Genomic DNA, 24406 nt, shown 5'->3' on the forward strand with positions numbered 1-24406 from the left:
AAGAGAAGGAAACAGCAAGAAGGAAGTCTCTTAAAAATTCAATCACTTTTTTTTTCATTGATAATGAAAAATAAGAATGACAAGCCAAAATTAAATTAGATAACAGACTTACATTATTATACGATTAGAAATACAAACTTGCTCAAAGATGGACATTTGCCCTCAGAACATGTATTTTGCAGCTAAAGAAAAATGTGTTCCTTTTTTTGTATTAGATTTCTAAAATGAAGAGGCTATTTTACTGCACAAGAGAAAAGTGCTTATGCACAATTTGAGCAAGTCCTCATGTTTAAATCTAACATAATAGTGGCCTGTTTTTGCATAACTGCACATCCACTTTCTTAGGAAGCATCCAAATACAGTTGACACTTGAACATGTGTTTCAACTGTGCAGGTCCACTTGTATGTGGAATAAATATACAGTTGGCCCTCCATATCCCTGGGTTTCACATCTTCTAATTTAACCAACCCCGAATGGAAAACAATATTTTCTATCTGTGGCTGGGAGTCCATAGATACAGAAAGTCCACTGAATACATTGTTTTAAGCCATTTTACAAGTTAGAAACTTGAGCATTCCTGGATTTTGGGATCCTAGAACCAATCCCTAGGGAAACCCAGGGACAACTACAGTTAGGTTTTGAGGAATCAAAGTTATATGTGGATTTTTGACTGTGTGGGGTGTTGGTGCTCCTAACCTTCATGTTGTTCAAGGGGGCGACTGAAGTTTATTGAAAAGTCATTGTCCACACTAAAAAGCCACTTGCTGCTACACACTACTGAACTGTTCTAAATGTTCTACTTGTAAATACAGGTAAAAATCCACTAGCAGCATGGTAAGAATTTTCATTTGAAAAACCTGACTGCTTTGAGAACAAGCCAAATATACACGGATTTCAAAACTTGAGAAGTTGAAGGGACGTGAGGCAGAGATGCAATGAGCGTAGTACCTACAGAGGTTTCCAAAAAGCCACAGTGCTGCCAGTGCTCAGTGTTTATGTAACTGCCACTCAAGAAATGATCGAGTATCCTTTTCAAGAGACAAAAACCTAGAGGCCAAAAAGAAAAGTTACAGAAGGGAAAAGCGTACCTCACTACTTCTACAGTAATATATAAAAAATACAACTTGAAATTCTCAACAAATTGCTACATAAAATTTATGAGCATTCAGATAATTTTATAAATCAGATCACTTTTCTCCATTTTTAGAGAGTTATAAAAGAATTAATATGTGAAGGTATGTAGAAAGTTCTGGAAAAGTTTTTATAAATTGTTCACTAGTTCCAAATCTCCAGCTCTAAATATAAGAAATTTATATTACCCATATAAAAAATTATTAACATAGTTACTATTCTGTGTGTATGTGTGTGTGTGTGTGTGTGCGCGCGCACACGCGTGATAACTGTTGAAACTAAGTGAGGTACATGCAAGTTTTTATTATACTATTTTCATGTGTCTCTAAAATTACCTAAGAACAGTTTTAAAAACTATATAGATAATTGAGGGAACATACAGATAAATTTTAGCACATGTAGGGACTTGAGGCTATTTCATATACTCATTCACCCTATTACTGTCTACAGAGGAGGTGGTCAAATTTTGATAAAATAAAAATTAAAAACAAAACAACACTCATTCTAGAAGTTCTTCTTACTGGTCCAGGTGCTATTTCCTACCCAGCTTCTTGCCCAATCATCCAGCTCCTTTACACATATAGTCTTAAACTTTTCCAACAAGTATTTATTATTAGTTAATAATAAGGACTTAGGATCATGGGGTGGGATGTACCCAGGTCCCCCTTCACCTCCCTGGGAGAAGGATAGAAGACACAAGACAGATGGGGTACAGCCAGTTCAGATCTTCCCAGTGGTCAACCCAGGCAAACACCCAGGATATGGGGCAAAGGGACTTGTACACACGCTGGTACCATTCACACACAGAGACATCACTCCCTTTAGCAGTCATTGCCTTCTCACAGCTGTGGAAGGCCAGCTGGTTCTGCCAGCAGTTCCTGGTCTGGTTCTGGTTGAGGAAATGGCTGTCAAAAGGGGCAGTCTAATAGTTCTTGATTTTGGTCTTGATGTCTTCTGCCTGCCATGTTGCTGACTCCTAAAGATGCCCATGAAAGCTGCTCTCAGCTCCATATGACCCTCAACCCTTATCTGTTATTCCTGCACCAATCATAGCTACTACTTACCAAATACCCTCAACTGAGTACTCTATTGAATGCTATACAAATATAATCATAATTAATACTCACAATAAACCTACAAACTTGGTACAGATCCACAATTGCTTATCTGAAACCTCTGGGGCAATATGTATTTTTACATTCAGAATTGTTCAGATTTTAGGAAGATGACACAGTCCGCGTATTGCTTGTAGTACGTTAAGATTCTAGCTAAGTTTCCAGCAGCAAATAGTTAATACACTCAAATTGGGATATTACAGATTCTGTATAAAGGAGAGGAAAGAGTTTAAGGAAATTGCAAGAGATAGTGAGACACTATACCTCAAGAAGTGGGGACAGAGAGCTGCTACCAGAAACCAGACAGAGAGAGATGCTGCACAAAAACTATCTTCATGAAGGGATGTAGCCAGCCCACAGTGGCCCTGCAGAAAGGAAGCCAAGAGAATTCGTACTTGACTTTACTCTCATTCTACCCTCTAATCTCCTGCTTGTATTCCCAGTAGACCGATGATGGGAAGCCAGAGAAGAAGCCCAGTGATATTCACCTTGGGCAGCCTCTCAGGGTACAGAGCAAGGTGCAGAAGAAGGGACAGTGGCAAAGGCAAGTTACCCAGTACACAGTTGCATCAGTCAGTATAGACTAACGTCTGTCACAAACAACCCCAAAACATCACTGGCCAATAGAACAAAAGTTAATTTCTCGCTTACATCATGTGATTCGGTAGTTCTACCATATTCTAGGGTCTTGGAGATGCCCTACTGAATCCTCCATTTTTAGTAGGTATTGACAAAAGAGAGCAAAAATGGAAAATGGGTAAGAAGTTCGACATCAGGCCTAGTAGACCTCATTAGAACCAATATTTTACTGACCAGAACTCAGTCATATAGCACCACCTAACTATAAGGATTAGGAGAGGTATGGTGATGTGCCTAAAAGAAACAGGAGAAACACAAATGTAAACATTAGCCTTATTTTGTTTTATCCTCACCCAAAAACACTTTTTTTTGCATTTATCTTCAGATAGAGCGGGAGGGAGAAAGGGAGGAAGAGAGAGAGAGAAACATCAATGTGAGAGAGACACATCAAGTGGTTGCCACCCACACGACCCCAACTGGGGCCGGGGACTAACTGCAACCGAGGTACGTGTGCTTAGCAGAAACCAAACCTGGGACTCTCCGATCTGCGGGCTGATGCCCTAACTGCTGATCCAAACCGGCCAGGGTGATACTAGCCTTATTTTGTATTATGTAACACTCCAGTGGAATTTGAGACAGCACCCCAAATCAACCTCACTGATATTTCTGCAGTGAAACATTAACATCCACACTAAGTGGGACAAATATAGTTGCTAATAATAAAGATAATGAAAGGCCTCACACCAACGCAGGGTAGGCGTTTCCACCAAATAAGTTTTGGCGCTAAATATTTTCTACAAAACCCAGTTTTCAGAAAATTTTGGATTTCAGAATTGCAGAAAGAAATCCTCTCAAAACAGTGGCTAGAAAGTAGAGATGGGACTTCTCTGGCCTGTGACTTGTAAATTTATGCTTATGATGCAGGGAAAACTACAAACAACCAAATGTCTTTTTATTATTTTAGACATCATTAATGATATTAGCCCTCAAACATAAAGAAACAGAGAAAAGCTATAAATTCCAATGTTTACTATGTCCAGTTCCGTACAAGCACTCACTGTGCTAGCAGGTAGAAGGAATATAAAGAGTAAGAGATAGTACCTAACAACAAGAAAGAGAATCTAGTGGAGGAAAGATTTAGGATACAGCTATAGAAAAATACAGACTCTGATAAGTGCTCTTAAAGTATGAAGTCCTAAAATGACTGATGAGAAGAAACGACTTAGATGCTGCCATCAGAGTCAGACCCTGAAGGAAGAACAGAATTTTGAATGAGGAAGAAGCACTCTGGGCAGGTGGGGAAGGCTGCATGAAGACACCGAGGTAGAAGATATTTAAAGGTCTGAATCGCTGTCACCAGTGTGGCTCTCTGGTTGAGCGTCGACCCATGCACCAAATGGTCACCGGTTCGATTCCCGGTCAGGGCACATGCCCAGGCTGTGAGCCTGATCCCCAGTGGGGGGATCAGGCCAATCGATGTTCTCTCTCATCGATGTTTCCCTCTCCCTCTCCCTTCCTCTCTCTCTAAAATCAATAAAGAAAAAAATTCTTTGCCCTGGCCAGTTTGGCTCAGCAGTTAGAGCGTCAGCCTGCGGTCCGGAGAGACCCGGGTTCGGTTCCCGCTAAGGGCACGTGCTTCGGTTGCAGTATGTCCCCGGCCCTGGTTGGTCGTGCGGGTGGCAGCCACTCGATGTGTCCCTTCACGTCGATGTTTCTCTCTCTCTCTCTCCCTTCCTCTCTTTCCCTCCCACTCTATCTGTACAAAAAATGGAAAAATATCCTCGGGTGAGGATAAAAAATAAAAAAAATAAAATAAAGGTCTGAATCGCCCTGGCCGGTTTGGCTTAGTGGTTAGAGCGTCGGCCTGCAGTCCAGAGAGTCCCAGGTTCGGTTCCCGTTAAGGGCACGTACCTTGGTTGCAGTTTGTCCCCAGCACTGGTTGGTCGTGCGGGTGGCAGTCACTCGATGTGTCACTTTCACGTCAATGTTTCTGTCTCTCTCTCTCTCTTCCTCTCTCTCCCTCTCACTCTATCTGCACAATAAATAAATAAATAAATAAATAAATAAATAAATAAAGGTCTGAATAATGGGCAAATGCTTTGTTTGGGGGCATACGAGTAACGGAGAGTTCAGAACTTTAAATTTTACTTAATTATTATGAAGAGGCCCACGTATTTTAAAATCAATAAGAAAAGGAAAATAAAGAGAAAGCCAAGGCTGGAGAGCCATTTGGCTAGGTATTTATACAATTAACTGAGAAAGAGATTATGAGAATATATCTAGGTAGTAGAGCAGGAAGGGGAAAATGTTGAATTTTAAATAAGTTGAGATTGAGGTGTATGAAGCATCAATATAGTTATCTGTGCATTACCTTAGTACTCTGATTTATATTATCCACTCTGGTTGCTATGTGGTCTTTAATATTTACTTTTTAGGTATCATCACGCTAACCTCCAGTTAAGTGAGGTTCTACATATGTACCATATAAATAGTATTTAGCTAGCATTGGTTCTATTCATTCCAGAGGAAAAAAAACTTCACAGCAAAGTAAAACAAGTGAGGAACAAGTTCTGACTTGTACTTCTGCCATTTATGTAGCAATTTCCTTGTATGTAAACAAGGCCATTTTTCACAGCCTGCAATTTTTAAAGAGGGCTGGCCATTGTGATGAAAACATTAGCATAATACAACTTGACTTCCCTGTACACTAGTTATCAAGGAAAAAGAGTGAGCAAAAGACTAAATTCTCTTAAAGAGTTTAATGTGCTTCAATGTTGGTGGTTTAATGTATTAAAACAAGCTTTGTAAACTCAGTATAAAAGAACCACTTTCTTACAGAATTGTTTTCTCAATTTAGTTTTATAAGAATAAAGTTTAACCTTTTTTAATAGGTTACTTTAGTTAGTTACTAAATTCCTGGAATGCTATATTCCTACTTCAAAATAACCATAGTCAGAAACTACCTTATAAACATATATACAAGATGCTTTAGGAAAAAACAACACAGAAACATCTACCTATAATATACTTACTTGATTTTAATTTATGATAATCACAGCAGGCAAAATAGTATATATTTTTCTAGTTTTAGTCACTCCAGTTAAGAAATTCGTAATGTATACATGGATAAGAGAAATAATAAAATGGCATTTACTGGGTTCTTTAAGTAAGCAAGTAGATTTTAGAAAGACTTTACTTGAATTCCTTGATCTCTGCCCAAGTTCATCTGTTTGTTTCAGTTGTTTGGGAAACACTCAACAGGATATTTCCAAAGAGCAAATGGCAGGGTCAAGTTTAGAACATGTGACTTCCTCTCTAACAATATTTAAATAGCACATAGTGAGTAAGAAATTAGATTCCACATAGGACACACTGGAGAAAGCCTGAATTCTTAATCTTTGAAGAAAAAATATTATAAGGTAATATTAAATTGAAAATTTTCTCAATTACATATCAAAATCAAATATAACTTTCAGTATATATTAGATTTCTAAATTTAAAACTTGAGCTTTAGGTTAAAAAAAAGAATAGTTAAATATGCTCAACATGGGTTACTTGCATGATTTCAAATGTGGAAAGCCATTAGATTTGAATATAGGATAAAAAGAAATTAGTCTTAATTTAAAAATGGCTTACAATTAAATTTTGGTGTATATCTGTACTACGTCTTCACAGTCCACATCTAGAAAAGCACTGGACTAAGACTCTGGTTCAAGTTCTAGTTCTGGTCATTTTTTGATATGCGTCCTCAGGCAAGTTATACTTTTTATCTGGGCCCATTTGTAAAATGAAGGAGTTGATTTTGATCACTTCTAAATTTCCTTCTATCTTAAAAACTATGAACCAAAATGTTGGCATTTCCCCAGTGTTGGAAAGAAGTTCCTTCATTTTTCTCCCCTTTTAACAAAGCTAGTTCTTAAATTTGTTTGTGATCCAAGTCTTAGATTAAATTTCTATAAATATTTTGAAACAGGAAAATGATATTCAAGCTATCACTCATCAGCCTTTTCATTCTATTTGTTGATAACACTTCGAGGACAATGATTGCCTCAAGTTCTACAACAGTTAAGAATACCATGATGATTCTGAATTCTAAGACAACTTCAAATTCCAATACAAATGTTCAAATGACCTCAAAACCTCGGAGGAGCCCGAATTCTGCGACAACTCCAAATTCCAATACAAATGTTCAAATGACCTCAAAACCTCGGAGGAGCCCGAATTCTGCGACAACTCCAAATTCCAATACAAATGTTCAAATGACCTCAAAACCTCGGAGGAGCCCAAATTCCGCGACAACTCCAAATTCCAATACAAATGTTCAAATGACCTCAAAACCTCAGAGGAGCCCGAATTCTGTGACAACTCCAAATTCCAATACAAATGTTCAAATGACCTCAAAACCTCAGAGGAGCCCGAATTCTGCGACAACTCCAAATTCCAATACAAATGTTCAAATGACCTCAAAACCTCGGAGGAGCCCAAATTCCGCGACAACTCCAAATTCCAATACAAATGTTCAAATGACCTCAAAACCTCAGAGGAGCCCGAATTCTGTGACAACTCCAAATTCCAATACAAATGTTCAAATGACCTCAAAACCTCAGAGGAGCCCGAATTCTGCGACAACTCCAAATTCCAATACAAATGTTCAAATGACCTCAAAACCCAGAAGGAGTCCGACTTCTGAGACAACCCCAAAGACAACTACAAATCTCCGAAAGAGTTCAAATCCCAAGATGAAGAAAAATTCTATAACAACCCTGAATTCCAAGACAAGTCTGAAAATAGCAATGGTCTCAAAGATATCCACCACCAAGAATACGACAACTATGAAAAGTGGTGGCACCACAATGAATCCAAAGGACAGCATTCACTTTCTTTTCTATGTAATCTTTTTGCTGTTTTGTGTGCAATGAAGCTGAAGTGGACTTGAACTGTCTGCATTCCTATCTCAATTCTTTATCATCTGCTGAATGACAACAAGCATACTAGGAAAATCAAATTTATTTCAACTTGCTACTAGGAAATTATCATTATCCTAGCTTAATTTGGTTTGCAAACTTTAATTGTGTAAGCCTAATTATTACCTTAATGTGGCTTCCTTCCTTGTAAATGCTAAAAAAAACCAACAAAAAACCCCAATGTTTACAAAATTGAATTGAAAATCAGATTTTTATATTAAAGGCGTAAGAGAAGAAATTAAGTTGGTGTTTAACCAAAGTATGCTTCTGTGTGTGTGAGAGAGGAATAGGGGTGGGAGATGAGGAGTGACGTGTGTTGTTCTTATTTTATTCTTTATTAAATACAAAAAAGTACTAGTGTAATAAGTAGAAACTACAGTTCTTTATGAAACAATACACCTGTGTCACTATATTTCATGAATATATAACAGTAATATGTTGTTACAGTAAAAAAGATGCCTATTCGGCTAACCTTTGTAATGCATTAATTCACCTGCTGCAATTAAAAGATTCTCCTGCTCTGAGTAAACCTTTGTGTTATATATCAAAAGGTCATTCCTAAATCAGATGCCTAGAATTCCGAATTATTCCATATAGAAAGATACCTCATAACTATTGGTGACATTTTCATGCTGTTCTACAAAGGTTAATCTAACCCAAAAACCTAGTATAGAATTTTAACAGTGATACTAACCATGCTGTTAATAGTGCAGTTGTTAAGGTTTTAAACCCAATTCTGATTCTTTACTAGTTGTGTTACCACGAGTTAAATACATGAACCTGTGGGATTCCCAAACAAACTTCAAATGAATCACTTGGGGTGTGTTAAATATATAGATTAGGCTCTACAGCCCTGATATTTTGATCTGGCAGCTCAAAGTAGAGGTGGGGATATGTTTGTTTGCTTGTTTGAATTCTCCAGGGCACTCTGATAGCTAGGTTTGGGAATGACTAACAACTACTCTATGTTTCAGTTTATACACATGTCAATCACAGTTACTAATAACACCTCAGAGGGTTACTGTAAGGGTTAAATATAAAATTATACAATATGCAGTTTGTCTGATGCAGAGAAAGCACTAGTAAATGTTAGCTATTATTATTACTACTGCCACCCAAGAAGCAACTGCCAGGTATTTCAATATTCAAGAAGAAAACTCTTCATTGTAACTTTTAAGTTTTATACTTTTAATTATTCTTACAAAACAGTACGTGCTCTTGGCAACAAGTCTAACAGTACAGAGTTATATAACAGAAATATTACAGTTCTCTACCTCCTCCAACTCAGCCTCCTGAGATAAGCAATGTGAGCAGTTTAATGTGTATACTTTCACATGTCTCAGTCTACTCGTATTATACACACACACATACACACCCATATTATTCTGCACCTTGTACGATAAGTGTCAGAATCATCTTTCTGGATCTTTCAAAAGCGGCATTTGAGGACTTCTGTTACTTTTGCCAGCTCAGAATCTCTTCCTCATCCTGGTATGGGCAATCCAACCTTCCCTTGGGAAACCCTGGCCCTGTAATCCTCTCTTTTCAGTTCATGCAGTTCTAGTAGGGGTGGCTTCACCACTGAGCTCCAGTAATGGGCACATAATTCAGGCCTAGACAACCATGAAATACGAACCCCCTCCCCACCCCCCCACCCTTGCCATAGTGATTACCTCAGGAATTAATATGTGACTTAAACTAGGCCAATAAGACCAGTACTTTTCCACTGAAGTTAAGCTGGGAGAACACAAACCACTGCTGGCCATAGCTTAGGAATGAAATCAACACAAAGAAAGTAGAGTCAAGAGACAGAGAAGACAGATGTTTTCTAGATGCCCCTGTTCTAAACTCTGCATGTAGTCATGCAAGAAGCCAGTCCATGTCTTGAACTTCTCAGATACATGTGTCAACTGATATTCCTTTTGGCTTATATAAGTTTGAATTTTGTTTTTGTCACTTGTAACAACCAAAATAAACTTTAACACAATGCATATCACTCCATAATAGAGACCTATCATCACTTATTCAACAATTTCCCTTTTAAAACATAGTTATATTGTTTTTTTTTTCTTTTCTTTTTTCCACTATAAACAACACTGCAACAACTGTCCTTGTATTTATAGCACTTAAACTACTATGGAGGATAAGTATATAGAAGAAAATAGCAAGAAAAAAATTAGAAATTAAATAAGGTCAAACTTATTTATGTTTTTTCTTAATTGATATTAGAGAGCCCCTTCCTTGCATGCCTGATTACAGAACCTGAGCTTTATATGGGGAGTCAGTGGTGTTTCTGAACACAATGAGAGAGCCCGGCCGGTGTGGCTCAGTGGTTGAGTGTCAACCCCTGTACCAGGAGGTCGCTGGTTCGATTCCAGGTCACGGCACATGCCCAGGTTGTGGGCCAAATCCCCAGTGGGGGGCATGCAGGCGGCGGCCAATAGATGTTCTCTCTCATCAATGTTTCTATCTCTCTCCCCCTCTCCCTTCCTCTCTCTCTCTAAAAATCAATAAAAATTAAAAAAAGAAAAGAAAAATGAACACATTGAGAGAGATAAGATGAGTCTTGTACTGGGAACCTTCTCCAGAAACAATGCTACGATGAACTGGAAGTAGTTATCTGGGGAGTAAGGAGAAGGAGAATAATGCTGCATTAGTACAGGTAAGAGCTAATAAGAGAGTCTCCCTGATGGCAGTGGGGAAAAATTGTTTCAAAATACATCTGCAAAGTACCTAAAAGTAACATTAAACCAATAATATCCAAATTTTATTTTATTTTAAAAAAATGTTTTTTCTTTATTGATATTAGAGAGAGGGAGAAAGGGAGAGGGAGAAAGAGACAGAAACATTGATTGGCCGCCTCCTGCATGCCCCCCACTGGAGATAGGGCCCACAACCTGGGCATGTGCCCTGACCGGAAATCATGCTGGCGACCTCTTGGTGCATGGGTCAATGCTCATCCACTGAGCCACACCGGCCGGGCTCGTTAAGATCCTAAGTATAGCTGGGCTAGGAGCATATTCTTGATTTAGAGACATCCAGAAATCTACTGGCTGGCCAGTACCTAGTATTAAATGTTTTGCCAAACAGAAATATTTTTTTAAAGCTGAACCACAGTCCCTTTCTGGAATTTGAAGTGTGCAGTACTGAGGTAATAAAGGAGTTATTTACGGGGGCTAAAGCTGAGGGGATACACAAAGAGGAAAATCATGATGGGGAGTTTAATAAGAAACCAAGAGAGTCACAGAGTATAACCTACAGCCTGTTCTGTCTAATACCTGGCAGGACCCGCTTTCATTCATGTGTTTCCTGAGGCCTATCTTCATGAGAGAATGACTTCTTTGCAATAACAAAGGCGTAACTAAAACAACTTAATTGATTTGTCAAGATCTCATTCCTAAAATCAAAAGTTAGCAACTGATAACAAGGAAGATAAAAGAAAGAGGGAAGAATTTTAAATGATTAGAGTTTCTAGGATGGGAAGAGATGGCAAGGCTATTGAGAAAGAAAATATGGTGTGAAGAAGTTGACTTGAATATACACCGAGTTAAGTTTTGGACATTATAAGTCTGAAATGTCTATGGACTATCTGTAAGAAGACTGAAATCCACAGCTCAAAAGACATGAACTAATACATGGTAGTGTAAGTCACAGAAACATAGGAATATCAAAAGAGAAGTCAAACCCAAGTGTTCTTTGCCAAAGTTAGCTACACAGAGATCAGGCCTCACTATGTTCTGGATTTGTACAGTGGAGGCACTGGGCCTCTCTGCTCCGAGTCGCTGTGTTCTCTTCTGTCCTGGGGCTAAGGCTTCACACCAGGTGAAAATTGCAGGCCAGGAAGAACTCTAGTAAGTCTAAGCAAGAAACTGAAAGGATTGAAAATCTAAAATTGGCAACGGAGTCATATAGAAAAACAAACAAAAAATAAGTGAAAGAAAACCTCAAACATACTCTGTACAGAATTTAATAGGTCACAAAATACTTCATGGGAGAAGTACACAGCATGGTTTTTATAAGCACCTCCTTATATTTTAAAAAACATATAAAGAAACAGATTCAGAAAAATTTGCTTGGCTAAGATTATGCAGCTAATAAGCAGCAGAGCTGGGAACCCTCAGCAATCTGTCACCATATCGTGTAGGCTTCCTGCGAAGCCCACCAATTTACTCCCAGTGGGTGTATCATCCGGCCCATCCTACTCTCATTCGGTCTTTCCAGATCATCGCAGAGAAGGGACACAATCTCACAGAATCTGATCCTGAAGAAAAACCCTGCTTTGAGGTTTCCAAGAAATCTTTGTTACTTATAAACTAAGAATTTAAAGGGGGAGGACACACATCTCTCACCAATGTTTCAGTTTTCATTACTTAGCCAAATTAGGGAAAGTCAAAATATACTGGTTGTATTGAAGGTTAGGGTTAGAATATAAATATGGTTCATTTCCATTGTAAGAAAAAATTACCTTAGGCATATTAGAAATGGCAATTGAATAAAGGTGGAGAGAAGACTTTCATGGGAAGGTAAAGAGATATTACTCAGAGTTGTTCAAGAGGAAAGCTAAGGATAAATGCAAGTTTCTATACTTTCTTGATATCCTAACACCCCACTTCTTGGGATTTCTAGGTCTTAACGCTATCTGAATTACCTGATTAAGTGAGTTTCCCATCGTCCACCTTACTTTCTTCACTCTTTTCCCATTATTTCTCAACCTCCATGAGTTTTCTACACACTGCCAAGTTTTCGCCACTGATGGCTATTAAGTCTACTGACATAATTTCTCAACTTAAGTTAAATTCAGGAACTCAGAAAGATTAATTCCTACAGTGAGTGAAAAGCAAAACTAAGACTAAACAGTACCAGAGATTCCAAAGCCAGGGTCTCTCTGTTACATCACATTGTCTCTAAGGGTCAATTAACCATGAGTTTATGTCACGTTAAGTGGGAAGAAGTAAAACCAAATAATGTCACAGCTGAGTTCTCAAAAGGAAGGCAGAATGCAGCAGCAAGAAAAAAACAATGGAAGCAATACAAGCCTCATACCTCCTGTTAAGAAGTTCACAGCATTTCCGAAAAGCTTTCTAGGAACTAGCTTTAATTGCACACAGCATGAATAAACACAATCAAATTTCCAAGCTGTCACCTGTGCCATCTTCATAGCAATTCCCCACAGCTTTTCTGAAGTATTTTTAAATCACACTGATGCTGTCTTATATAGCATATTACTAAAAGTTCTCGGAAACAGACACTTAAAGTTGCATTTCTGCTTTTAAAAGTGTACCTGATTATCATGTTGTGGATATTATTTAGTCAGAATACACCTGAACACAAAAGATTCTTTGTGATGTTTCACTCTTTGTAATTAATCCACTGCAGGTAGTATAAAAAAACTGATGTAGGAAAGAGAAGGCAATATAAAATAGTACAAAAAGCAATTTCTAATATACTTAGTATCATTTTGGGATAGGATGGCTATTTACCCAACTTTATTCCCCCAGGTAAACTTTTCAATTCCAGTAAAGTCAAATAGGAAAAACGAAATTTGCTGTCTCTCTACATTTGCTATCATTTAAAAAATTTTTGTTAAGAGAAAGTACAAATAGCATTTCTTACCTCCGTGCAACATAATAAAATATAGGATTCCCAGCTTTGGAAGTCCCAGCTTGGTAGAAAATACTTAACGTTTTCAAAGCCTTGAACTCTTCTTTTTCATGAACTTGATGTCTGCAAGAAAAAAGAACAAAGTAAGTCATAGGCTTTATATTGACCACTGACTACAAAAATCTACAATTAGACCAATGATAAAATATGCAAAATGACAAAATATTGAGAGAGGTAGATAGTGTGTCCTTCTCCCCCTCTCCAAAAGGCAATTTGGTAACACACATCAACATTTCCAAGGACCATCCTAAGAAAACTAGTGGACAGGGATACTGACCATAGAATTGTTTCTAATAATGGTATTTTTTTCTAGACAGAAGTTTGAGTATTTATTTATTGATTTTTAAAAGTTCAGTTTATCAACATTTTCTTTTCTGATTTATTGATATTTTAATAAGTGAGGAAGGCCTTCTTTTGCTCTTACTTTCTTCTTCATGGGAGTTTACTCTCATGAATGTTATGAGCATCTTTTCCCAGACTGTGACGCAGTTGTACCACCACTATTTATTAGTAGTTCATTCTAATCTCCCTGATTCTGAATACCACTTTAGTCATATATTAAATTCCCATATGTATTTATTTCATTAAAAAGCATGATTTAATTTTTATTTATTCTGCTCAACACTGCTATGCACTGTGTGTGCATATCTTTTTTTTTATCCTCACCTGAGGACATTTTTCGATATTTTGTTCAGATAGAGTGGGAGAGAGAGAGAGAGAGAGAGAGAGAAACATTGACATGAAAGGGACACATCGAGTGGTTGCCACCCACAAGACCCAACCAGGGCCAAGGACAAACTGCAACTGAGGTACATGCCCTTAGCGGGAACCAAACCCGGGTCTCTCTAGACCGCAGGTCGACACTCTAACCACTGAGCCAAACCGGCCAGGGCATATTTTTTTTTATCTTTATTACTGAAAGTATTACAGATGTCCCTCTTTTTTTACCCTCATTGACTTCCTCCTCCCTGCTCAGGCCCCCCACCCTGCCTTTACTGCACTTGTGGGGTCTTGTCCACTGGTTATACACAAATGCAAGTAAGTTTTTTGGTTTATCTCTTCCTATCCACCCCGCACCTTACCCTACCCTACCCTACCCTACCCTACCCTACCCTATTCTCCTTCCCTCTGAGGTTTGTCAGTCTGTTCCCTACTTCCATGTCTCTGGATCTATTTTGTTTATCAGTTGTTTTTGTTCATTAGATTCCACAAATAAGTGAGATCATGTGATACTTGTCTTTCTCTGGCTTATTTCACCTGAAGATTAATGTCATTTACCAACCTTGAAAAATTCTCATCTGTTGTCTCTTCAAATATTACTTCTTCACTCTTTCTAAGCTCTATTTCTGAAACATCTACTACAAACATTGGATCTTCTTATTTTACTATCTGCATCTGTTAACCTCTTCCACTTTCCATTTCTTTATCATTCTGTTCTGATTGTATGCTAGTTAATTTGCTCAAAAATTATCTTCCAGCTATGTATTTTTAAAATATTTTATTTTAGAAATATATTTTCTTTTACACCTAATATTTATATGCGTCTTGAACCTGGGGGCATGAGGGGAGAAGTTATATTATCTCAGTCCATCATGTTGCTGGTACCAACCAGGTCAACATTTGTTTAATATTAATGGAAACAACCTAGATATCATTTGATAAGGGCAACAGGTACATATGTGTATAAATGACTGGGAGGCTATCTGCAAAATGTTAACAAAATTATTTCTAGAAGGCAAAATAACAGAATTTAAAAACTTTTTTCTTTAGATTTGTTTTGAATAATTTAACAATTTTTATTTTCATAGTTGAGAAAATTATACAACTACCTTCATTTTTTTAAATTAATTAATTCATTTTTGTTACAGATGTTTGTCCTTTTCCCCCCACTGATTCTCCCCTTCCCCGCTCCCTGCCCTGTCCCCAGCTTTGTTAGTCATGTCCATTGTTCATGCATACACGCATATAACTTCTGTGGTTTATCTCTCCCCCACCACCCCTTCTTCTGGGGATTGTCAGTCTGTACCCCACTTCCACATCTCTGGGACTATCCCATTCCTCAGACTGTTATGTTCATTACATTTCACAAATAAGTGAGATCATATGATACTTGTCTTTCTGTGTTTGACTTGTTTCGCTTAGGATAATACTTTCCAGGTCCCTCCATGTAGTCTCAAACGATAAGAGATCTTTCTTTTTTACAGCTGCATAGTATTCCATTGTGTATATGTACCACTGCTTTTTTATCCATTCGTCTACTGGTGGAAACTTGGGCTGTTTCCAGATCTTAGCTGTTGTAAATAGTGCTGCTACAAACATGTGGGTACATATATTCTTTCTGATTGGTGTTTCAGGCTTCTTAAGGTATATTCCTAGAAGTGGGATCACTGGGTCAAATGGAAGTGCAATTTTTAATTTTTTGAGGTAACACCATATTGTTTTCCACAGTGGCTGCACCAGTCTGCATTCCCACCAGCAGTATACTAGAGTCCCCTTTTCTCCACACCCTCGCCAACACTTGTTGTTTGATGATTTGTTAATGGTGGCCATTCTGACAGGTGTGAGGTGATACCTCATTGTTGTTTTAATTTGCATCTCTCTGATGATTAGTGATGTTGAGCATTTCTTCATATGTCTCTTGGCCATTTGTATGTCCTGTTTGGAGAGGTGTCTAATTAGTTCCTCTGCCCATTTTTCAGTTGGGTTCTTTGTCCTCCCTTTGTTGAGTTGTATGAGCACTCTCTATATATTGGAAATTAACCCCTTATCTGATATATCATTGGCAATTATGCTCTCCCATACAGTGGGTAGCCTTTCCGTTTTGATGATTGTATCCTTCGCTGTGCAGAAGCTTTTGAGTTTGATGTAGTCCCATGTGTTCATTTTCTCCTTTGTTTCTATTGCCTTAGGTGATGTATCAGTGAAAATTCTGCTGCGTGTGATGTCTGAAATTTTGTTGCCTACAGTTTCTTCTAGGATTTTTATGGATTCATGAGTCACATTTAAGATTGATGGACCCTTAGCTAGACTCACCAAGAAACAAAGAGAGAGAACCCAAATACACAAAATCAGAAATGAAAGAGGAGAAGTAACAACTGACACCACGAAAATAAAAAAGATCATTAATAGCTACTATGAACAATTATATGGCAACAAATTTGACAATCTAAGCGAAATGGATAAATTTCTAGAAACACATAGTCTCCCAAAACTGGACCAGGAAGAGATAGAAAACACGAACAGACCAATAACAACAAAAGAAACTGAAGATGTAATCAAGACTCTCCCAGCAAACAAAAGCCCAGGCCCAGATGGCTTCATGGTGGAGTTTTACCGAACATTCAAAGAAGAACTAACACCAATTCTCCTCAAACTATTTCAAAAAATTCAAGAAGAAGGAAGACTTCCAAACTCGTTCTATGAGGCCAGCATAATTCTAATTCCAAAACCAGAAAAAGACACTACAAAGAAAAAAAACTACAGGCCAATATCCCTGATAAACATAGATGCCAAAATCCTGAACAAAATACTAGCAAATCAGATCCAGCAATACACCAAAAAAATTATTCACCATGACCAAGTGGAATTCATCCCAGGGATGCAAGGCTGGTACAATATTCACAAATCAATAAACGTGATACACCACATAAGTAAAATGAAGAATAAAAACCACATGATCATATCAATAGATGCCGAAAAAGCCTTCAACAAAATCCAGCATCCATTTCTGATAAAAACACTCAGAAATGTGGGAATAAAGGGATCATATCTCGACATAATAAAGGCCATATATGAAAGACCTGCAGCCAACATCATACTCAATGGGCAAAAACTAAAAGCATTTCTCTTAAGAACAGGAACAAGGCAAGGATGCCCACTTTCGCCACTCTTATTTAACACCGTACTAGAAGTCTTAGCCACAGCAATCAGATATGAGGAAAAAATGAAAGGGATCCAAATTGGAAAGGAGGAAGTGAAACTGTCATTATTTGAAGATGACATAATACTATACGTAGAAAACCCAAAGACTCCATCAAAAATTTACTAGACTCAATGAGGTATTACCTCACACCTGTCAGAATGGCCACCATCAACAAATCATCAAACAACAAGTGTTGGCAACGGTGTGGAGAAAAGGGGACTCTAGTACACTGCTGGTGGGAATGCAGACTGGTGCAGCCACTATGGAAAACAATATGGTGTTACCTCAAACAACTAAAAATTGAACTTCCATTTGATCCAGTGATCCCACTTCTAGGAATATACCTTAAGAAGCCTGAAACACCAATCAGAAAGAATATATGTACCCCCATGTTCACAGCAGCACTATTTACAATAGCTAAGATCTGGAAACAGCCCAAGTGTCCATCAGTAGACAAATGGATATACACAGTGGAGTACTATGCAGCTGTAAGAAAGAAAGATATCTAATCCTTTGAGGCAACATGGAGGGACCTAGAAAGTATTATCCTGAGTGAAACAAGCCAAATACAAATACTACATGATCTCACTTATATATGGAATATAATGAACATAACAGTCTGAGGAATATGGTAGACCCAGAGACGTGGAAGTAGGGTACAGACTCATAACCCTCAGAAGAGGGGGTTGTGGGGGTGGGAAGAGATAAACCACATAACTTATATGCATGTATGCATAACCAATGGACATGGACAACAAAGCCGGGGATGGGTCAGGGGGGATGGGGAGGAGGGTGCCAATGGGGTGAAAAAGGAGAAACATCTGTGACAAAATAAAATTTAAAAAATTTTTTAAAAAATTTACTAGACTTAATAAATGAATTTGGAAAAGTAGCAGGATACAAAATTAACATCAAGAAATTGATGGCACCCTGGCCGGTTTGGCTCAATGGTTAGAGCGTCGGCCTACGGTCCCCAGTGGCCCGGGTTCGGTTCCCGCTGAGGTGCGTGCCTTGGTGGCAGTTTGTCCCCAGCCCTGGTTGGGTTATGCGGGTGGCAGCTACTCGATGTGTCCCTTTCACGTCGATGTTTCTCTCTCTCTCTCTCTCTCCCTCTTTATCCCTTCCTCCCTCCCTCCCTCCCTCCCACTCTATCTGAACAAAATATATATATCTATAAAAAAAAAATCAATGGCATTCTTATACACCAATGATGAACTCACAGAAAGAGAAACTAAGAAAACAATCCCATTTAGCATTGCAGCAAAAAAATTAAGATACCTAGGAATAAACTTAACCAAAGAAGTAAAGGACCTCTTCGCAGAAAACTACAAGTCATTGAAAAAAGAAATAGAGGAAGATATAAAAAAGTGGAAGCAGCCCTGGCCGGTTTGGCTCAGCGGTTAGAGCATCCGCCTGCGGTCCGGAGAACCCGGGTTCGGTTCCCACTAAGGGCACGTACCTCGGTTGCAGTTTGTCCCCGGCCCTGGTTGGTCGTGCGGGTGGCAGCCACTCGATGTGTCCCTTTCACATCGATGTTTCCCTCTCTCTCTCTCTTCCACTCTCTCCCTCCCACTCTATCTGTGCAAAAAATGGAAAAATGTCCTCGGGTGAGGATAAAAATAAATAAATAAATAAAATTTAAAAAAAAAAAAGTGGAAGCATATACCCTGTTCATGGATTGGAAGAATTAACATCATTAAAATGTCCATACTACCCAAAGCAATCTATAGATTCAATGCAATCCCCATCAAAATACCAACGACATACTTCACAGAATTAGAACAAATACTTCAAAAGATCATATGGAACCAAAAAAGACTTCGAATAGCCACAGCAATCTTGAAAAAGAAGAACAAAGTTGGAGGGATCATATTACTAGATTTCAGATTATACTACAAAGCCACTGTAATCAAAACAGCCTGGTACTGGCACAAGAACAGGCATATAGACCAGTGGAACAGAACAGAGAACCCAGAAATGGACCCAAGGCAATATGCTCAATTAATATTTGACAAAAGGAGCAAGAGCATACAGTGGAGTAAAGACAGCCTCTTTAATAAATGGTGTTGGGAAAACTGGACAGCTACATGCAAAAAAAATGAAACTAGACCATCAACTTACACCCTACACAAGAATAAACTGAAAATGGATACCCTCATTTTTTAAAAAGAAAAATGGGTCTCAAAGGTCATTAATGGGAATTCAGAAGAGAGCAAAATAACACATAACATTTATTAAATATTTTATATACACAACAGACACTGTTCCAAGTATCTTACACATATAAGATCATTTTGTTATCAAAAGCACAGAAGATTGCCCTGGCCGGTTTGGCTCAGTGGTTAGAACATCAGCCCACAAACTGAGGAGTTGTGGGTTTGATTCCCAGTCAAGGGCACAATCCCCGGCCCAGGTTGTGATCATACAGGAGGGCAGTCAATGGACGTGTCTCTCTCACATCAATGTTTCCCTCTTTCTCTCTCTCTCCCTCTTTCCCTTCCAATCTGTCTAAAACAAAATCAATGGAAAAATATCCTCAGGTGAGAATTAACAAAAATACAACAACAACAAAAAAACACCCAACAACAACAAAAGCACAGAAGATTGTTTTGTAATGGAAGGTAGGGTCTTAGGTAAAGTGTAATAAGGAGGTTTCCTTACAAAAGTGGAAAAATGGCTAGGATACCGTCAGGAATGTTGAATAAAAAATAGTTTTATATCTCTGTATTATGTAATTTTCAATAAGGTATTATGAAAGTTTTGTGTGGAATAAATATTTGTCACACTGAGAAAAATATAATAGAGTGAAACATAAACATTAAGCTAGAAAGGAGACTATTATATATTCACACTTTTTTAAAAACAGTATCAAAGAATTAGAGTCACAGTACAGAACTATGACCTACAGTAGCTCCGCCTTATTCCCAGGGTACAGTGGGTGCCTGAGAGCACACATACTACTAAACCATACACACACACACACACACACACACACACACACACACAGAGTTTTCTTCCTATACACACATACCTATAATAACGTTTAATTTATAAATTAGGCACAATAAAAGAATAACAATAACTAATAATAAAAATGGAACCATTATAATAATATACTGTAATAAAAGTTATGTGAATGGCTTTGTGGTATTAAGTAAAATAAGGGTTACTTGAATGGGAGCACTGCAATATCACAACGGTGGATCTGAGATGGCTCCTAAGTGACAAACAGGTAGTTATTGTATACAGCGTGGATACACTAAACAAAGGGATGATTCGCATCCCAGGAAGGACAGAGCAGGATGGCTCGAGATTGCATTACACTACTCAGAACAGCGCATAATTTAAAACTTATGAACTGTTTATTTCAGGAACTTTTCATTTAGTACTTTCAGATTGCATTTGACCACAGGTAACTGAAACTGTGGAAAGCTATTCCATGGATAAGGGGGGAACTTCCATATATGTAATATGATTAATAACAGGCACTTACAGTGAAAGGCACATTATATGCAAACCTTTCATGTGAAGTAACTTCTGAATGTCAGATTCTGCTTTCTTCTTTTTGCTTCTGGCACATGCTATGAACAAAACACTTACCCCACAGTCACTATGAAGCACATACTAAGAGACTTAGTGTAAAGTATTATGAAAGGCACTTAAAAGACTAAAGGATTCAGCACTACCTTCACTGTAACATCATAGAGTTGAACATCTAACAAGGATCTTTTAGCTCACAAATGAAATCCCTGTAAATGATATTCAAGACAAATGCCCCCAGAAATTTTACAGCAATATTGAAGTATACTAATTTTCCAAGCCTCAATCCAAGTACCATTAAGTTATAGGAGAGTTCTAAAAAATGTTACAGTGTAGTATAAAGAGTTCAGCCCTAAGACAAAAGGACCCTTGAATTAGATGTGGACTCGTGGGCAAATTATTCAGTTTGAGCTATATTTTTTTCTTTTTTAAAAAAGATTTCAATTACAGTTTATATTGAATATTATTCTGTATTAGTTTCAGGTGTACATAATAGTGATCAATCATATACTTTACAAAGTGGTCTCCCCAATATTTCAAGTACCCATGTAGCCCCATAAATAGTTACTACAGTATTATTGTGTTTTAACTATAATACGAAAATGTTATCCACCCTCCCTTACAAGTATTAATGCAGAAACACCTCAAAGTAACATGACAAAGTACTATTCAATAAGATACTATTATTTTTATAAGAAAATAAATTCTAAAAGCATATTTCAACAATATAAAGGTTAAAAGTTAAATCCCCAAACATGGCAATGTGGTTATTAGGTACATCTTTCCTGATAATCCTCTATCAAAAATACAAACTTACCTAACAATTGGCCTACTAGCAAACCTTGCACCCCAACCAAAAAGAAAGCAACCAAGGTGGTACCTTACCTAGTCATAAATTCCTCAAACTTGGAACTGGTAAGATTAAGGCTGGACCAGTGTGTATCCGCCACAGGTTTGTGCTCTGGAGGACCCAGGTATGCAAGAAGTGTTGCCATCTTATCAAAAGGTCGTCTTCCAACAGCTTTGTGATCCCTAGATATAGCAAACTACTTAGAAAAAAGGTAGCAGTTCACATTTAGCACTACACATTTCTATACATTGTCATTTATTGCTTTTCTTTTTACTGTCATCTGGGGGTTTCTACAGATTCGTGAATAGTACCAAAAAGACATAAGGGGCTATAAGTATACACTGAGACCTCTTAGAAATATGACCATCCCCAAACTACAAAATGTACAAAACACTTCTTTTTTCCCTAGTATTCTTAATCCATTACCATTAAACGGGCAATTGATGTTTCTCTCTGTCTCTCTCCCTCCCTCCCTCCCACTCTATCTGATAATAAGCAGAAAAATATCCTTGGGTAAGGAACAAAAAAAAAATTAAAAATAACTTTCAGGATAAAAACAATCCATTTTAAGAAACAACTATTTAGGAATTAGATATGTCATCTCTGATATCATATTTCTGTTTAACCAGGGTAAACATGGATTTTCAATAACTATTAAATATTTTAAACTATACAAGAATAACAAGATACTATTTCACAAACATCAAATTGGCAAAAAATATGAAGTCTACTAATGCCAAACTCTGGTGCAAATGTCTATAAAGAGGTACTTTCACAAAATGTTGGTCAAAGTGTCAACAAGTATGTACACTTTGAAAAGCAATGTGGTGAGCCCTGGTTGGTTTGGCTCAGCGGTTAGAGTGTCAGCCCGCGGATCAATGAGTTGTGGGTTCGATTCCGGTCAAGGGCACATACCTCAGTTGTGGTTTGTCCCCGGCCCTGGTCTGATTGTGTGGGAGGCAACCAGTCGATGTGTCTCTATCACATCGATGTTTCTCTCTGTCTCTCTCCTTCCCTTCCTCCCTCCCACTCTATCTGATAATAAGTAGAAAAATATCCTTGGGTGAGGAATAAAAGAAATTAAAAAAAAAAAAAAAAAGAAAAGATAAGCAATGTGGTGGTCCTGAGTAAAGGTGAGGTTGTGTATACCCCAGAATGCAGCAATGACACAGCTAGGTAATACACAAGGACCAAGTATGGAATTATTTATTACATCACTATTTAAAGCAGTAAAAAACAGAAACAAACCTAAGTATCCATCAATTAGGAAATGCAAAAAAATAAATTGTGATATAGTCATTCAATGAAATACTAACATAAGTTAAATAAATAAGACATATCAAATAGAATATTGCGTGAAGAGACTACATTCAATATATCATTTCTATAAAATTTAAAAACATACAAAACTATATTATATAGACCTATGATATCTATAATATCCTTATTTTGTCAGTTATATAGAGAGAAGAAATATCTTTTTCCCCAAAGAAATGAAATACAAAGATCTAAAGTAATATAGCAAAATAAGTGTCAAAGCTAGGTGTAGACATGGATGTCTGCTATATTATGTTCTACATTTTTTTTGTCTGCTGCTCTTCAGATTCAAACGCCAATACTCATTTGATCTTCTAGTAAAATTAAACTTTTGTCTTGCTGCACATTGTGTGTGATAGTTTGCAAACCAAAAAACCCAAAGGGCTAATTTGTGATGTCCTAGCTTAACATTAAAAACAAACCAAAACACCTCTGTAGCACCTAGGTGGCTTGTTGATCATTTAATATGACTTAACCTTTTACCTACATATTTTTAGAAAGAGTCTACATTTCTACATTTCTTTTTCCAACCCATAATTCTTATTCTAAGAAGATGCGAAGTAAAAAGCATTACCCATGACCAATAATTTTATTAATATAAATTTAAACTGAGAATTATTAATAAGCTCGTAACTGGGAAACCTCACCTGTTGCTGGAAAGATACTGGCCAATTTTCTCTTGATTGTTCCAAAGCAGACGATGTAAAGCAAGCACATTGCCATCACTGATGAAGGAAAGACTATGATTTACAGCATCACTTGTAGGACAATCAGATGCTATATCAAGGAAAAATCTTAAAAAATATAAAATCATTAAAATTTAAAAAATCAGATACACTCATATCTATGTTTGAATTAAATTTATATAAAGCAACTTTATGAAATAACTGAGATTACAAATATGGAGGGCTTATTCATACATGTGACTATCATTAAACGAGAAAAGAAGGGACAAGAGAAATCTGGTTTTTCATTTCTGATACCTGGCTACAACAGCTTCAGATCAGGCTCTGAAGTCAGACAAAAACAAAATTTAGATGGATGAGTCTTTGGAAAGGAGCCAGTAACTTACAGATAAGGAAATGAAGGCCCAGACAAGACAAAAGACCTCTCCCAACTCATATCACCTGTCAGGTCAGAGCCTTTGCTCTCTTATCTTTCTATGAATAGTCAATCTGCTAGACTATGAATTCTATGCTGACATTCACTTTTTCTCCAATATGGTTTGCAGTCGAACAATATACCTTTTAAACTCCAATGGAAAAGAAATGGATATAAAGTATAATGAAAAACTGGGAGAACTGCACAATCTAGCTTAGACTATGA

General features: G+C 37.5%; 2 protein-coding genes across 7 annotated transcripts in view; one reads left to right on the plus strand and one right to left on the minus strand.

Annotated features, from left to right (window-relative positions):
- The window catches only part of NF1 (neurofibromin 1), a 268601-nt gene that overhangs the window by 91684 nt on the left and 152511 nt on the right, over positions 1–24406 (minus strand). For all 5 annotated transcript variants that reach the window (XM_036268575.1, XM_036268573.1, XM_036268574.1 and 2 more), the window contains 3 exons: positions 23728–23874; positions 21799–21945; positions 13404–13514 (listed from right to left, as the gene is read on the minus strand). In XM_036268575.1, coding sequence (XP_036124468.1) covers positions 13404–13514; positions 21799–21945; positions 23728–23874 — 405 coding nt within the window. The remainder of the gene's footprint in view (positions 1–13403; positions 13515–21798; positions 21946–23727; positions 23875–24406) is intronic.
- On the plus strand, positions 6191–8303 carry LOC118634214 (circumsporozoite protein-like). Of its 2 annotated transcripts, XM_036268583.1 has the most exons (3): positions 6191–6245; positions 6800–6933; positions 7000–8303. In XM_036268583.1, exons 2-3 carry the CDS (start codon positions 6804–6806, stop codon positions 7743–7745), a joined length of 876 nt encoding a protein of 291 aa, XP_036124476.1. In that variant the 5' UTR covers positions 6191–6245; positions 6800–6803; the 3' UTR covers positions 7746–8303. The 2 variants fall into 2 exon arrangements, with proteins under 2 accessions (XP_036124476.1, XP_036124475.1); XM_036268582.1 differs by having other exon boundaries at positions 6800–8303.

Source organism: Molossus molossus, unplaced genomic scaffold (assembly GCF_014108415.1).
Source record: "Molossus molossus isolate mMolMol1 unplaced genomic scaffold, mMolMol1.p scaffold_m16_p_19, whole genome shotgun sequence".
NCBI classification, from domain to species: Eukaryota; Metazoa; Chordata; class Mammalia; order Chiroptera; family Molossidae; genus Molossus; species Molossus molossus.

Coding starts and splice junctions, on each gene's coding strand:
- LOC118634214 (XM_036268582.1), top strand. CDS start 6,804: ATGATATTCAAGCTATCACTCATCAGCCTTTTCATTCTATTTGTTGAT.